The sequence below is a fragment of the Coregonus clupeaformis genome, chromosome 29 (genome assembly GCF_020615455.1).
Source record: "Coregonus clupeaformis isolate EN_2021a chromosome 29, ASM2061545v1, whole genome shotgun sequence".
Classification (NCBI taxonomy): domain Eukaryota; kingdom Metazoa; phylum Chordata; class Actinopteri; order Salmoniformes; family Salmonidae; genus Coregonus; species Coregonus clupeaformis.
In genome coordinates this window covers 35,397,814-35,413,664 of record NC_059220.1, presented here as the reverse complement: position 1 = coordinate 35,413,664, position 15,851 = coordinate 35,397,814, and the positions used below count along the sequence as shown (strand labels likewise).

The following is a 15,851-nucleotide window of genomic DNA, read 5'->3' as shown; positions in this document are numbered from 1 at the left end:
CTTCCCCTCTCTGTCCTCTGCTCTCTTTCCCCCTCTCTCATTTCTTCTGTCTGTCTCAACCCCACACTCGCAGACAATGAAGCCTTATTCGTTATGACAGACAGCAAGAAGAACAGACGTATACACTCACGTAAACATGGATAGACACAGAGGATGTGTGTGTTTCACACAGTATCACAAGTCACATGTACACACACTGTATATGGTCTGTATGAACAACTCACATGTCAACACACACAATAACACACACATTCACATTAGCATTACATCACCTAGCTAGACTCAGCAGTGGTAAACAGTGTGGCTAACTGCATTCCAGAGGATGTGCTAACTCACTGTCTTAGCTGCCAGAGTGGGTGTAGGGTGACTGAGAAACAATGTGTGTGTGTGTTCGCGCGTGTGTGCGTGCACGCATGTAAAAACAATGCTATTGTGTGAGCATCTCTGAGAATCTTTGTCAACAAGGTGTTTTTGGGAGAAACTCCCAGTGTTACACACACTGTCAATGGTGTTCTGTGGAACCGAAGCTAAATATGTAAGCTAAAACACGAGGCTACTCACAGTATAACAATAAGGCTGACGCTACAGGACATTAGCATAACTAGACACAGCTAAATATCAGTTGAAAAGGTCATGAAGGCTTACTGTTATTATGCTGACTGATATGGAGATATGACAACTCAACTTGATTTTCTCTCCCCTCCCCAGTGAGAATGATGCATCATCAGAGAACGAGCAGCTGTTGAGTCGTAGTATGGACAGTGATGAGGAGGCAGCCTTGGAGAGGCAGGGGGCAGCTGATCCTAACCCCAGCCTCTGTCTCCTGAACCTGGGCAACAAGCCGGACCTCTGCCTGCTCTCCCTGGGGCTCCTCAACAGGGATAAGACTGGATCCAACCCCACCAGCCCTATCAACGCTAACAAGATTAGCAATAGCAATGCTAACATCATCAATAACAACAACAACAACAAGGCTACAGGGGTGAGAGAGAGATCACATCCAACTATGTATTTTTACAATGTATTGCAATGTAACTACTTTATAACTTACTTTACCTTTCTCTCGGTCTCTTCCTACAGATTCAGAGCCGGAGGAAAAAGATCCTGGATCTGTATGCTAGAGCCTGCAATGTGGCCGAGGGTGAGAACACACACGTACACCCCCAGGTTTTAGCCCTATAGAACTGTCCTTCGACTGGTTTCAGCCCTATAGAACTTAAAACACAAGGCCAACGGGCCGAATCCGGCCTGTGACACATTTCTATCCGGCCCACGCAATGATTTGGGTTGTCAATAAATGTTGTCCCGCTTAAATACAGCCCGCCATGCACTGCATTACAAGTCAGAGCAAGCACTGCCAACGTGCTGCACGCCAAACGGCAGTGCATTGCCACACACCCTTCCTCCCAGACCCACACACCCTTCCTCCCAGACCCACACACCCTTCCTCCCAGACCCACACACAGCCAGCCAGTGCCCTGTATCATATCACCACTAATGGCACTGACCGAATCTTCTACCAGACCGAAAGTTTAAAACATGTTGTAGGCTAAATGTCCATGCAAAGTTTCGGTTACAATGGGTCATTGCTGTAGCCTACAGAAAATGTCATCTTGGTTGTCAAAAGGTTATAAGATAAAGGATTACTATTAAAGGAAACACAAGTGAGTATAAATGAGTCAACAGCTGAGTCATCTACTTTATGAAATTACAGCCTGAAGCGATCGCATCGGTGAATTCAACGTCAATTGCGCTGCTTTCGTGTGTCCTGTTTACAGAGGAGGGAGAGGGTACAGACACATGCCACAGTCCTAGCTGTGCTACTAAAATGTTGCAGTCTGGCTTCGGTTTTTAAAGCTTGACAATGAATAAACAAAAAACCAACTCTGTTACAAAACCCCATGCAAAGGAGAAACATGTACAGTAGACTTATTGCAGCAACATTTGAGCAGTAGCCTAGGCCGGCTACTCAACTACAATACATTTTGAGTGCACCATACAGCAATGCTGCATTCAACCGCACCAGTGATCCATTCAGTGCAAAAACATTTAAAACATGTTTTAAGTTGAAATGTTATAACAACCTAGCTACGTTTTTGTTATTTGGGGTTATTAAATAGGCTACTTTTTTTATTAGGGTCGCAGCATATTATGCACATCTGTAAGCATAGCAGCAAAGGCTGGACAAATATGATTTATCTCTTCTTTTGTTTTAATATGTTAAAATGCTACATACAGCATCCTTTGTACATAAGTGGACATTATAAAGGTCCATATTCTTTCTAATAAAACAATGGCCAGTTATTTTGTAAAAACAAACATAGTAGGCTCTGTCTGGCCAGCAAAATCGTTGTGTTTTTTCAATATGGCCGTGCGCTGATTGAGTGTGACACCCCTGCTATAGAACTACCCTTCGAATGTCTAGTGAATGAATCCTGTATGCTGATCTCTAGCCACAACACACACATCGTAACCCTCTCTCTCCCTTCCTCCCTACAGGTCTGAGTCCTACAGAACTACCATTTGACTGTCTGGAGAAGGCCAGTCGTATGCTGAGCTCCTCCTACAGTAGCGAGGCAGCCGTGGTGAAGACCTGGAGACACCTGGCAGAGAGCTTTGGTCTGAAGAGGGATGAGATCGGAGGGATGAGTGATGGCCTGCAGCTGTTTGAGAGGATCAGTACAGCCGGCTACAGCATCCCAGACCTGCTCACCAGACTGGTGCAGATAGAGAGACTGGATGCTGTGGAGTCACTGTGTTCTGATGTACTGGGAGGAGGAGATACACACACTGTCCCTCTGTCCTCACCACGCTGTGCAAGCGTCTGACTCACATACATACTAATGTACACACACACTCATATACACACATGAACACACGTGTATGCACACATGCAATAGACCCATGTGCACATACCTGCACATACATTCACAAACAAACAGCTTTACCCCTCAACATGAGGAAAGTCTGCAGGTCTCTCCAGATTTCAGATCTCTCTCTTCTCTTTCTCGTCTCTCTGTCTCCCTCTGGCAATGGACTGGCAATTAACTTTGCGCTAGACGCCTCGACAAAAGCTTTTTATAACCTTTTTTACCATTTTTGTTTACATAGATCACATTTTGTACAGTTCATAATATGACATTTTAAAAATGGCATGATGGACCTCTGCCAGGACCCCTGTGGCCCCAGACCCTCTATTACCACGCCTAACCACAACCCTCCCCTTCCCCCAGCGGTCAGCTGCTGCCACTGGCTCTAATTGGTTGGTGTGTGGCGGTCTGGTCTAATAGTGTTGTGGTTTACAGTCGAGACTTTCAGCACCTAATTAACCACTAAAACCAATGAACCAGTAAAGACCAGATGCCAGAGACTATTAAAGAGACTGCTAACAGACTAGGCCTACTGCAGCCTGAGGAATGCAGGGAGACAGGACTCCAGGAGACCCAGCTCTGAGCTACGCTATGGTCAGCCTGGCTCTGACGCTATGCTGGGTGATGCCACAGGATGGCAGCCATTTTGTGCCAAAAAGCTCAGCACATACAGTGGTGTGAAGTGTTCCTTCCTGATTTCTTATTTGTTTGCATGTTTGTCACACTTAAATGTTTCAGATCAAACACATTTAAATATTAGTCAAAGATAACACAAGTAAACACAAAATGCAGTTTTGAAATGAAGGTTATTATTAAGGGAAAACAAAATCCAAACCCACATGGCCCTGTGTGAAAAAGTGATTGCTCCCTACAACCTAATAACTGGTTGGGCCACCCTTAGCAGCAACAACTGCAATCAAGCGTTTGCGATAACTTGCAATGAGTCTTTTACAGCGATGTGGAGGAATTTTGGCCCACTCATCTTTGCAGAATTGTTGTAATTCAGCAACATTGGAGGGTTTTCGAGCATGAACTGTCTTTTTAAGGTCATGCCACAGCATCTCAATAGGATTCAGGTCAGGACTTTGACTAGGCCACTCCAAAGTCTTCATTTAGTTTTTCTTCAGCCATTCAGAGCTGGACTTGCTGGTGTGTTTTGGATCATTGTCCTGCTGCAGACCCCAAGTTCGCTTCAGCTTGAGGTCACGAACAGATGGCCGGACATTCTCCTTCATTTTTTGGTAGACAGCAGAATTCATGGTTCCATTTATCACAGCAAGTCTTCCAGGTCCTGAAGCAGCAAAACAGGCCCAGACCATCACACTACCACCACCATATTTTACTGTTGGTATGATGTTATTTTTCTGAAATGCGGTGTTACTTTTACGCCAGATGTAATGGGACACACACCTTCCAAAAGTTCCACTTTTGTCTCGTCCAGTCCACAGAGTATTTTCCCAAAGGTCTTGGGGATCATCAAGATGTTTTCTGGCAAAAATGAGACGAGCCTTAATGTTATTTTTGCTCAGCAGTGGTTTTCGTCTTGGAACTCTGCCATGCAGGCCATTTTTGCCCAGTCTCTTTCTTATGGTGGAGTCATGAACACTGACTTTAACTAAGGCAAGTGAGGCCTGCAGCTCTTTGGATGTTGTTGTGGGGTCTTTTGTGACCTCTTGGATGAGTTGTCGCTGCGCTCTTGGGGTAATTTTGGTCGGCCGGCCACTCCTGGGAAGGTTCACCACTGTTCCATGTTTTCGCCATTTGTGGATAATGGTTCTCGCTGGAGTCCCAAAGCTTTAGAAATGGCTTTATAACCTTTTACAGACTGATGGATCTCAATTACTTTCTTTCTCATTTGTTCCTGGATTTCTTTGGATCTCTGCATGATGTCTAGCTTTTGAGGATCTTTTGGTCTACTTCACTTTGTCAGGCAGGTCCTATTTAAGTGATTCCTTGATTGAGAACAGGTGTGGCAGTAATCAGGCCTGGGTGTGGCTAGAGGAATTTAACTCAGGTGTGATAAACCACAGTTGAGTTGTGTTATAACAGGGGGGCAAACACTTTTTCACACAGGGCCATGTAGGTTTGGATATTGTTTTCCCTTGATAATAACAACCTTCATTTCAAAACTGCATTTTGTGTTTACTTGTGTTATCTTTGACTAATATTTACATTTGTTTGATGATCTGAAACATTTAAGTGTGACAAACATGCAAACAAATAACAAATCAGGAAGGGGGCAAACACTTCTTCACACCACTGTATCAGCTAATGGTGATAAGCTCCGAGCTACAGACATTTTAGAAACAAGAGAAGCCTCCTGAGTGTTTGGTTTATAGTGTTTTAACAGTGCCTTTCTATACCTCCATGTATGCTTTTTCTGTCGAGTGACTGGGGAGGCACGCTCCCATCCCTCAGTGTGTCTTCACTGCTCTGGTGTTTCAAGTTAGCCGCGTTTAAAGGGGCTGGACTCCGGTAGTGTATATGAATCATAAGTGTGCATGTACAATGTGCATCATTTAGCACATATCCATAACAGCTTCTTTTAGTTTATCCTTGTTCATTTCAATCCAAACACAGCATCAACAGAAGGCTAGTGGTTTAGGTAGGTAGTTTAGTGACAGAAGATGACTGACTGTACTGAATGTGCAGAACCTGGTCCTCTTACCTCAGGATCACAACACTCCACAGACTAGACCTTAGAAAGAATGGAAACAAACATTTTTATGGAAACAAGTGTAAATGTATATATAACTTATTATTGTACATACTGTATGCATCAATAAAGAAGTATACATTTAAAAAGTCCAAGTTATTATTTATTTACAGTAAACAGATAAAATGATATTTTTGGATAATGGTTTTGGTAACAGTAATGTTATTCTAAAAATAATACCACTCCTTTTCCCTCGTTGTTTACATAAAGGATGTAATGTTTCTGTGGTCAATCAAACTATTCTCTCAAAGAAGAGGAATCTGTTGGAACAGCTGATTACCATATATCTCAGATTACTAGAGAGGTTTACACTACAACTGGGCACTGGTAGAAATCTGGTTACTCTATATCTATTTCAGTATGACATCATGACGTCAGACCTTGGAGCATCATCTGTACAATAACCAGGGTCTGCCATGCCAGTCTCTCTGCCAAGACATCACACAGCCATCGTTTGTGATAAATAATGGCGTTCATCTCTCTGCTGGCCTGAGATGTGAGGTGTACAGAGAATAGACTGTCAGAGGTGACTAGGCTGGAGTAGACTTGGATCATCAGATTTCTAACAGCTCAGATAGAGAGAATGTGTGTGTGTGTGTGTGTGTGTGTGTCAGGCCCCTGAGGGCCAGTTATTAGCGCTTGGCTTGGCGTGAGTGTAGCGAGATGAGAGAGAGTTGGACTCCTGAGGGCAGGGAGTGCCAACAAACAGTTAAGCTTCATACAGCTACTGTACCTGCTAACACACACACACACACACACACACACACACACTTTCCATAATTAAATACTTATTCCTTAAACAGGGCTCCAAATCCTGAGCTAGTTTTATATCTCTCATACATCCTATATCTTTGTTGCTAGAACAGTGACATCCTATATCCTAATGTTGGTACAGTACTATCTATTGATGATATAATGAAGGCCCAGTGATGTCTAATCCCAGAACGTGCAGGGACACATCCAACACTGCGGATGTCATTAATCACTCTCAGACAAATATGGGAAACACTTTATTCTCTTCAGCCAGCCAAGGTATGCAGCAGCATAGAGAAAGCTACACTGAAACAAATATAAACACAACATACAACACATTTTTTTTACATTACTGAGTTATAGTTCATATAAGGAAATCAGTCAAGTAAAATAAATAAATTAGGCCCTAATGTATGGATTTCACATGACTGGGAATACAGATGTGCATCTGTTGGTCACATATACCTTTAAAAAAAATGTAGGGTCATGGGTCAGAAAACCAGTCAGTATCTGGTGTGACCACATTTGCCTCATGCAGCGCGACACATCTCCTTTGCATAGAGTTGATCAGGCTGTTGATTGTGGCATGTGGAACGTTGTCCCACTCCTCTTCAATGTGTCACACCCTGATCTGTTTCCACTGTCTTGTGCTTGTCTCCACCCCCACCAGGTGTCTCCCATTTCCCCTCATTATCCCCAGTGTATTTATACCTGTGTTTCTGTTTGTCTGTTGCCAGTTCGTCTTGTTTTGTCAGGTCGTCCCAGCGTGTTTCCTGGTTTTCCCTGCTCTCTAGTTTTTTGTTTTTAGCCTTTCCGGTTCTGACCTTTCTGCCTGCCCTGAGCCTGCCTGCTGTTCTGTACCTGCCTGATTCTAACCTGGTTTATGAACTTCTGCCTGCCCTGACCCTGAGCCTGTCTGCCGTCCTGTACCTGTTGGACTCTGACCTGGTTACGAACCTCTGCCTGTCCTCGACCTGCCCTTTGCCTGCCCCCCATTATAATAAATTATGTATTATCTGAGAACTGAACCATATGCCTCCTGTGTCTGCATCTGGGTCATATCCTGAGTCGTGATACAATGGCTGTGCAAAGTTGCTGGATATTGGCGGGAACTGGATCACGCTGTCATACACGTCGATCCCGAGCATCCCAAACATGCTCAATGGGTGACTTGTCTGGGGAATATGCAGGCCATGGAAGAACTGGGACATTTTCAGCTTCCAGGAATTGTGTACAGATCCTTGCGACATGGGGCTGTGTATTATCATGCTGAAATATGAAGTGATTGTGGCAGATGAATGGCACGACAATGGACCTCAGGATCTCGTCTCTGTTTCTGACAGTTTGTGCATAAATTCTTCGGTTGTGCAAACCCACAGTCCCCAGCACAAGGTGTAACTGTGTAATGATCATGCCGTTTAATCAGCTTCTTGATATGCCACACCAACAGGGATGTAAACAAATTTGTGCACAAGATTTGAGATAAATAATATTTTTGGACGTATGGACAATTTCTGGGATCTTTTATTTCAGCTCATGAAACATGGGATCAACACTTTACACACTGCGTTTATATTTTTGTTCAGTGTAAGAGGAAGAACATGCTCACTACACGGCAGGTAGCCTAGTGGTTAAGAGCGTTGGACCAGTAACTGAAAGGTGTCACGCCCTGGCTCGGGGGACTCTCGTATGTTGAGCCAGGGTGTTAGTTTCTATGTTTTTGTTGTGGGTCTAGGTTACTTATTTCTATGTTGGTCTGAGTGACTCCCAATCAGAGGCAACGAGTGTCAGCTGGTTGTCTCTGATTGGGAGCCATATTTAAACAGTCGGGTTTTCATTTGTGTTTGTGGGTTTTTGTTTCGAGTCTGTTTATGGTAACCGTGAACTGTCACGTATCGTTCGTTGTTTTGTTCGTGTTGCCTTCAGTGAGAATAAATATGTTTGCATTCAACGCTGCGCATTGGTCCACTCTGTTAGACGATCTTGACAGAAAAACCCACCTCTACTGGACCAAGCAGCGAGTCGAGGAGCCATCGCCAGGGAAATCGCTGGCAGATCTCCGTGGCAGCTTCGACTGGGTCAAGCCCATTGAGGAGCTGAGTGACGAGGGTTGGAGACAGAGGAGCGAGAGGTGGGCGAGAACGATGGAGGCCTGGCCCACGGGGAGGAGAGACCCCCAGAATTTTTTTAGGGGGGCTCACGACGTCGGGGCAGCAGGAGGCCGCTATGGAGCGGTCCAGCGGGGTTGCAGAGGAGGCCGCCAGGTTACGGGGGGCCACTGGTAGAAGAGGGATGGAAGGTGTAGAGGCACGGCGAGAGGTACTGGGGTGTGTTACCAGTCCGGTCCGGCCCGTTCCAGATCCCGGTGTAGGGGCCAGTGGTGTGTGTCCCTAGTACGGTCCGGTCTGTTCCTGCTCCCCGCACCAAGTCTGTGGTGCGTCTCGTCAGCCCGGCTCTGCCCGTTCCTGCTCTCCGCACCAGGTCTGTGGTGCGCGTCGCCAGCCCAATCCGGCCCATTCCTGCTCCCCGCATCAAGTCTGTGGTGCGTCTCGTCAGCCCGGCTCTGCCCGTTCCTGCTCCCCGCACCAGGTCTGTGGTGCGCGTCGCCAGCCCAGTCCGGCCCATTCCTGCTCCCCGCATCAAGTCTGTGGTGCGTCTCGTCAGCCCGGCTCTGCCCGTTCCTGCTCCCCGCACCAGGTCTGGGGTGCGCGTCGCCAGCCCAGTCCGGCCCATTCCTGCTCCCCGCACCAAGCCTGTGGTGCGTCTCGTCAGCCCGGCTCTGCCCGTTCCTGCTCTCCGCACCAGGTCTGTGGTGCGCGTCGCCAGCCCAGTCCGGCCCATTCCTGCTCCCAGCACCAAGTCTGTGGTGCGTTTGCGTCAGCCCTGTCCGGCCCGGCTCCTGCTCCCCCACACCAAGCCAGTGGTGTGCGTCGTCAGTTCAGCACGGCCCGTGCCTGTTCCCCACACCAAGCCAGTGGTGTGCGTGCGTCGGTCCGCACGGCACGTACCCTGTTCCACTGGTGCCTGGTCCGGCGCCGGTCAGATGCGTTACGCCGGAGCTAGAGCAATCCGCTCCACCAGTGTGCAGTCCAGCTCCGGTCAGCAGGACCAGACCGGACCAGGGGTACTTTGGGGGGTTAGAGAGCGAGTGGGGATCATGCCCGGGCCGGATCCGCCGCCTAGGCGGAGTGCCCACCCGGTCCCTCCCCTGTTGTGTTTCGTTGGCGCGGTCGGAGTCCGCGCCTTTAGGGGGTACTGTCACGCCCTGGCTCGGGGGACTCTCGTATGTTGAGCCAGGGTGTTAGTTTCTATGTTTTTGTTGTGGGTCTAGGTTACTTATTTCTATGTTGGTCTGAGTGACTCCCAATCAGAGGCAACGAGTGTCAGCTGGTTGTCTCTGATTGGGAGCCATATTTAAACAGTCGGGTTTTCATTTGTGTTTGTGGGTTTTTGTTTCGAGTCTGTTTATGGTAACCGTGAACTGTCACGTATCGTTCGTTGTTTTGTTCGTGTTGCCTTCAGTGAGAATAAATATGTTTGCATTCAACGCTGCGCATTGGTCCACTCTGTTAGACGATCTTGACAAAAGGTTGCTGGTTTGAATCCCCAAGCCGACTAGGTGACTATTCTGCCGATGTTCTCTTGAGCAATGCACTTAACCCTAATCGCTCTGGATAAGCGTGTCTGCTAAATGACTAAAATGTCATTCACCAGCTATAGAGGGCTTTCTATCATGCATACTTCATCTAAGCAAGCTTTTATCTGACACTACAGCACAATGACAGATCGCTTACATAAGGAGCAAAGGCAGGAGAGGACAGGGCATCTGAGGACTAATGTGTTAAACTAGTGCTGTATCAACTAGTTACTGTCTGTTAGGACTGGATTCAATCAGTATCGCAGAAGATCTGTGTTAAAATGTAACGGTGATTTCCGATTGAGCCGACATCTGCAGTGTTTACTGTGAATGCAGTCTCTGTGACCGCGGGAACATTGCCTTTAATTGTCAATCGCGCTATAAAGACGGCTCTTCAGCCCTATCGATTGAAAAGAGCCCTTAGTCTCTCTCGTTCTGCACTATAGGGGAGTAGAGGGAGAGACAGAGCTCAGTACCAGACCCAGTCCCCTTCATTAATAAGGAGTGAATGCCCAGGTTACAGGCTGCTGTGGCCATGCTCTCTCTCTCTCACCAAGCACTCTGCCAACCACATGGTTCCACTCTCTCAGGATTTACAGTCAGGTATAAAACTGCTGCACAATGCTTTTACTGCATCACACACCACTCCACTGCCATCTCATAACTCAGCCAACTCAGAGAAATAATATACATTTGGTGGTCTGTAACGTCCAACATGATTGACTGACTTTATAACTGTGGCAAAGCGTAGCCACTAATGTTAAACAGGTAAATAGTGTTCTAATGAGGTAGACAGGCCAGATTGGAGGCCAGGGAGTCTTTAACTAAGTTTCCACTGAGATCTGCTCCACTGGGAAACACTAACATAAATTACAGGGACAGCAGCTCAGGGCCTGATGCTGCACAGGGGCTGTGTGTGTGTGTGTGTGTGTGTGTGTGTGTGTGTGTGTGTGTGTGTGTGTGTGTGTGTGTGTGTGAGGACACATAGCAGACCCACTATGGGCCCATAGTGAGTAATGGAAGTAATGAAAGTTGATAAATCAGTTAGTGACAGGTCCTGAAGCAGTAAGGAGTGTTTAGGACCGTTAGAGCCTTATTAAACTAACTGGTACCCGCAGCCCACAAGACTGTTCTGCAGCACTCACTTGCGCATGCTGTTCTTATGCAGGACTTTATTTCGATGTGAGGTGAAGTGATGAAGAAACAAACCTGTAGACCAACATTTTAGACAAGTCTGTAAAATAATAGGCTAACCTGTAAACAAGGAGTGACCTGAACAGGGACCAACACCCAACGAGCAGCATAGTAAGTTGAATTTTATTCAACACTCTGACTTGCAGGGCTCTTTCAAGCGGAGGAGAGATCAGATATGACATGTCCGTGTGTGTGTGATATTATCTTCACAATCACCACACAGAAACATTCTGGACTGGTAAAAAAACTCAGGTTGTAATTTTCAGCTTTAGTCTATAACAAACAAACAGGCTTATATAAAACACATGAGATGCACTCATATAAAACACATGTATCTCATAACTATATGACAGAAGAGTCAAACACTGTTTCCCGTCATTTCTTTGTTTATTGCTTCCTAGTGAAATCATCTGTACCTCAGAATGCATTAGACACACATTATAGCCAACATGATGCTCATTTCATAGCAGATGGTATACAGGTTGAAACTATAGTTGTATAATATATATATATATTTATTAAGATCATATAAAAACATACAAAAACATATTACAAAATTGGACAAAAATAAAAAGACACCACTTCAATAAGCGTGTGTGTGTATGTGTGTGCTATTTCCGGTTGAGTAGTATAGAGCTGAGGTTCAGTAATAAGAAGGTGTGTGTAGGATCAGTAGTTCTGTGCATCTCCTGCAGCAGCAGATGGAGAGAGCAGAGCTCAAACAGCCATCTGTTCTTCCTGTGAAAAACTGAAAACAGTCTGGGGTTTTCACAAGAAGAGCTGCTGTATGGAAGAAGTCCTCAGTGGTGTGCGCAGACAGGAACTCTGACAGATACTCTGCAGAGAGGGAACCACTAAGATAAGTATACAGACAGATGGACGGACAGACAGACAGACAGTTCCACTGAATTACCCTAATAATAATAATAATAATAATAATATGCCATTTAGCAGACGCTTTTATCCAAAGCGACTTACAGTCATGCGTGCATACATTTTTTTTGTGTATGGGTGGTCCCGGGGATCGAACCCACTACCTTGGCGTTACAAGCGCCGTGCTCTACCAGCTGAGCTACAGAGGACCCTACACACAGGCAGACAGACAGTTCCACTGAAAAGCCCTACACAGTCCAACCGTCTACTCCTGTTAAGCCTTTTGGAGATTAGTGTGAAACCTGCCCAGTCGGCCCACAATCTGACCAGTCAGCCCTCACACTATAACCAGTCTCTGCTGTAAGTAAACTGGATCAGGAACCCAGCTGAAGTCATCCAGTCGTACAGATGCTGATCGACTCCACTCAGCCAACAATAATAAATCTACATGATTTCACTTCAAGAAGAGTCCCTTTTGTCAGTGTTAACTCTGTCTCTAGATACATAAACACAGAGAGATGAAACAGAGAGGAGAAGGGAGGCATAGATCTCAGCAGATGTGAGCTGCATATTTCTCTCAGTTTAGCAAACACAGAGCGTATGGAGCTAGTCAGGTCAGTATGGTAAGAGTCTGGACAGACTACAATCACAACGATAAGTGTAGAATACATGCCAAAGTAATTGACCCGACATAACACAGTACCTCTCATAACCAACATCAGATATACAACTGCCCAAAAACATTTATATTTCACAATCCACACGTTTCTTATTTTCCTAGTTCAGTTGACTGAGAACACCTACTGTACAAAAATGACCTGGGGGATCAAATTCAAACACCTTCATTATCCCTGTGAGAGGTTCAATGGGGAATAAGGGACTAAGAGTAATTTGGGGGGTAATTGTGCGTGAAAACGCCTCATGGTGTTACTGTACCTACATTTACATTTACATTTAAGTCATTTAGCAGACGCTCTTATCCAGAGCGACTTACAAATTGGTGCATTCAACTTAGGATAGCCAGTGGGACAACCACCACTGGGGGGGTGTAGAAGGATTACTGTTAGACTATTCCAGGTATTCCTTAAAGAGGTAGGGTTTCAAGTGTCTCCGAAGGTGGTCAGTGACTCCGCTGTCCTGGCGTCGTGGGGGAGCTTGTACCACCATTGGGGTGCCAGAGCAGCAAATAGCTTTGACTGGGCTGAGCGGGAACTGTGCTTCCGTAGAAGTAGGGGGGCTAGCAGGCCAGAGGTGGATGAACGTAGTGCCCTCGTTTGGGTGTAGGGTTTGATCAGAGCCTGAAGGTAAGGAGGTGCCGTTCCCCTCACAGCTCCGTAGGCAAGCACCATGGTTTTGTAGTAGATGCGAGCTTCAACTGGAAGCCAGTGGAGTGTGCGGAGGAGCGGGGTGACATGAAAGAACTTGGGAAGGTTGAACACCAGACGGGCTGCAGCGTTCTGGATAAGTTGTAGGGTTTAATGGCCCAGCCAACAGCGAGTTGCAGTAATCCAGACGGGGAGATGACAAGTGCCTGGATTAGGACCTGTGCCGCTTCCTGTGTAAGGCAGGGTCGTACTCTCCGAATGTTGTAGAGCATGAACCTACAGGATCGGGTCACCGCCTTGATGTTAGCGGAGAACGACAGGGTGTTGTCCAGGGTCACACCAAGGCTCTTCGCACTCTGGGAGGAGGACACAACGGAGTTGTCAACCGTGATGGCGAGATCATGGAGCGGGCAGTCCTTCTCCGGGAGGAAGAGCAGCTCCGTCTTGCCGAGGTTCAGCTTGAGGTGGTGATCCGACATCCACGCTGATATGTCTGCCAGACATGCAGAGATGCGATTCGCCACCTGGTTATCAGGTGGTTATCATGGTTATCATGAAAATGAAGGGGGAAAGGAGAAAATGAATTGTGTGTCGTCTGCGTAGCAATGATAGGAGAGACCATGTGAGGATATGACAGAGCTAAGTTACTTGGTGTATAGAGAGAATAGGAGACGGCCTAGAACTGAGCCCTGGGGGACACCAGTGGTGAGAGCACGTGGTGCGGAGACAGATTCTCGCCACGCCACCTGGTAGGAGCGACCTGTCAGGTAGGACGCAATCCAAGAGTGAGCAGTGCCGGAGATGCCCAACAAGGAGAGGGTGGAGAGGAGGATCTGATGGTTCACAGTATCAAAGGCAGCGAATAGGTCTAGAAGGATAAGAGCAGAGGAGAGAGAGTTAGCTTTAGCAGTGCAGAGAGCCTCCGTGACACAGAGAAGAGCAGTCGCAGTTGAATGACCAGTCTTGAAACCTGACTGGTTTGGATCAAGAAGGTAATTCTGAGAGAGATAGCAGGAGAGTTGGCTAGAGACGGCATGCTCAAGAGTTTTGGAGAGAAAAGAAAGAAGGGATACTGGTCTGTAGTTGTTGTCTGCTAAATGACTAAAATGTAAAATGTAATGTAAATGTTGACATCGGAGGGATCGAGTGTAGGTTTTTTGAGGAGGGGTGCAACTCTCGCTCTCTTGAAGACGGAAGGGACATAGCCAGCGGTCAAGGATGAGTTGATGAGCGAGGTGAGGTAAGGGAGAAGGTCTCCGGAAATGGTCTGGAGAAGAGAGGAGGGGATTTTTTATTTTATTTTATTTCACCTTTAATTAACCAGGTAAGCCAGTTGAGAACAAGTTCTCATTTACAACTGCGACCTGGCCAAGATAAAGCAAAGCAGTGCGATAAAAACAACAACACAGAGTTACATATGGGGTAAACAAAACATAAAGTCAAAAATACAACAGAAAATATATATACAGTGTGTGCGAATGTAGTAAGTTATGGAGGTAAGGCAATAAATAGGCCATAGTGCAAAATAATTACAATTTCGTATTAATACTGGAATGATAGATGTGCAAAAGATGATGTGCAAATAGAGATACTGGTATGCAAATTAGCTAAATAAATAACAATATGGGGAAGAGGTAGTTGGGTGGGCTAATTTCAGAATGGCTGTGTACAGGTGTAGTGATCGGAAGCTGCTCTGACAACTGATGCTTAAAGTTAGTGAGGGAGATAAGAGTCTCCAGCTTCAGAGATTTTTGCAGTTCGTTCCAGTCATTGGCAGCAGAGAACTGGAAGGAATGGCGGCCAAAGGAGGTGTTTGCTTTGGGGGTGACCAGTGAGATATACCTGCTGGAGCGCAGACTACGGGTGGGTGTTGCTATGGTGACCAGTGAGCTAAGATAAGACGGGGATTTGCCTAGCAGTGATTTATAGATGACCTGGAGCCAGTGGGTTTGGCGACTAATATGTAGTGAGGGCCAGCCAACAAGAGCGTACAGGTCACAATGGTGGGTAGTATATGGGGCTTTGGTGACAAAACGGATGGCACTGTGATAGACTACATCCAATTTGCTGAGTAGAGTGTTGGAGGCTATCGCCGAAGTCAAGGATCGGTAGGATAGTCAGTTTTACGAGGGCATGTTTGGCAGCATGAGTGAAGGAGGCTTTGTTGCAAAATAGGAAGCCGATTCTAGATCAATTTTTTTATTGGAGATGCTTAATGTGAGTCTGGAAGGAGAGTTTACAGTCTAACCAGACACCTAGGTATTTGTAGTTGTCCACATACTGTAGGTCAGACCCGCCGAGAGTAGTGATTCTAGTCGGGTGGGCGGGTGCAAGCAGCGTTCGGTTGAAGAGCATGCATTTAGTTTTACTAGTGTTTAAGAGCAGTTGGAGGCTACGGAAGGAGTGTTGTATGGCGTTGAAGCTCGTTTGGAGGTTTGTTAACACCGTGTCCAATAAAGGGCCAGATGTATACAAAATGGTGT

General features: G+C 46.3%; 1 protein-coding gene across 1 annotated transcript in view; it reads left to right on the top strand.

The window, feature by feature from the left end:
* LOC121571731 (tumor necrosis factor receptor superfamily member EDAR-like) overlaps positions 1-3,608 on the top strand; it is a 62,054-nt gene extending 58,446 nt beyond the window's left edge. Inside the window, exons 9-11 of the mRNA XM_041883376.2 lie at positions 709-982; positions 1,081-1,141; positions 2,500-3,608. Of these exons, the coding sequence (XP_041739310.2) occupies positions 709-982; positions 1,081-1,141; positions 2,500-2,828 (664 nt within the window). The 3' untranslated portion in view covers positions 2,829-3,608. The remainder of the gene's footprint in view (positions 1-708; positions 983-1,080; positions 1,142-2,499) is intronic.
* Positions 3,609-15,851: the final 12,243 nt, after the last annotated feature.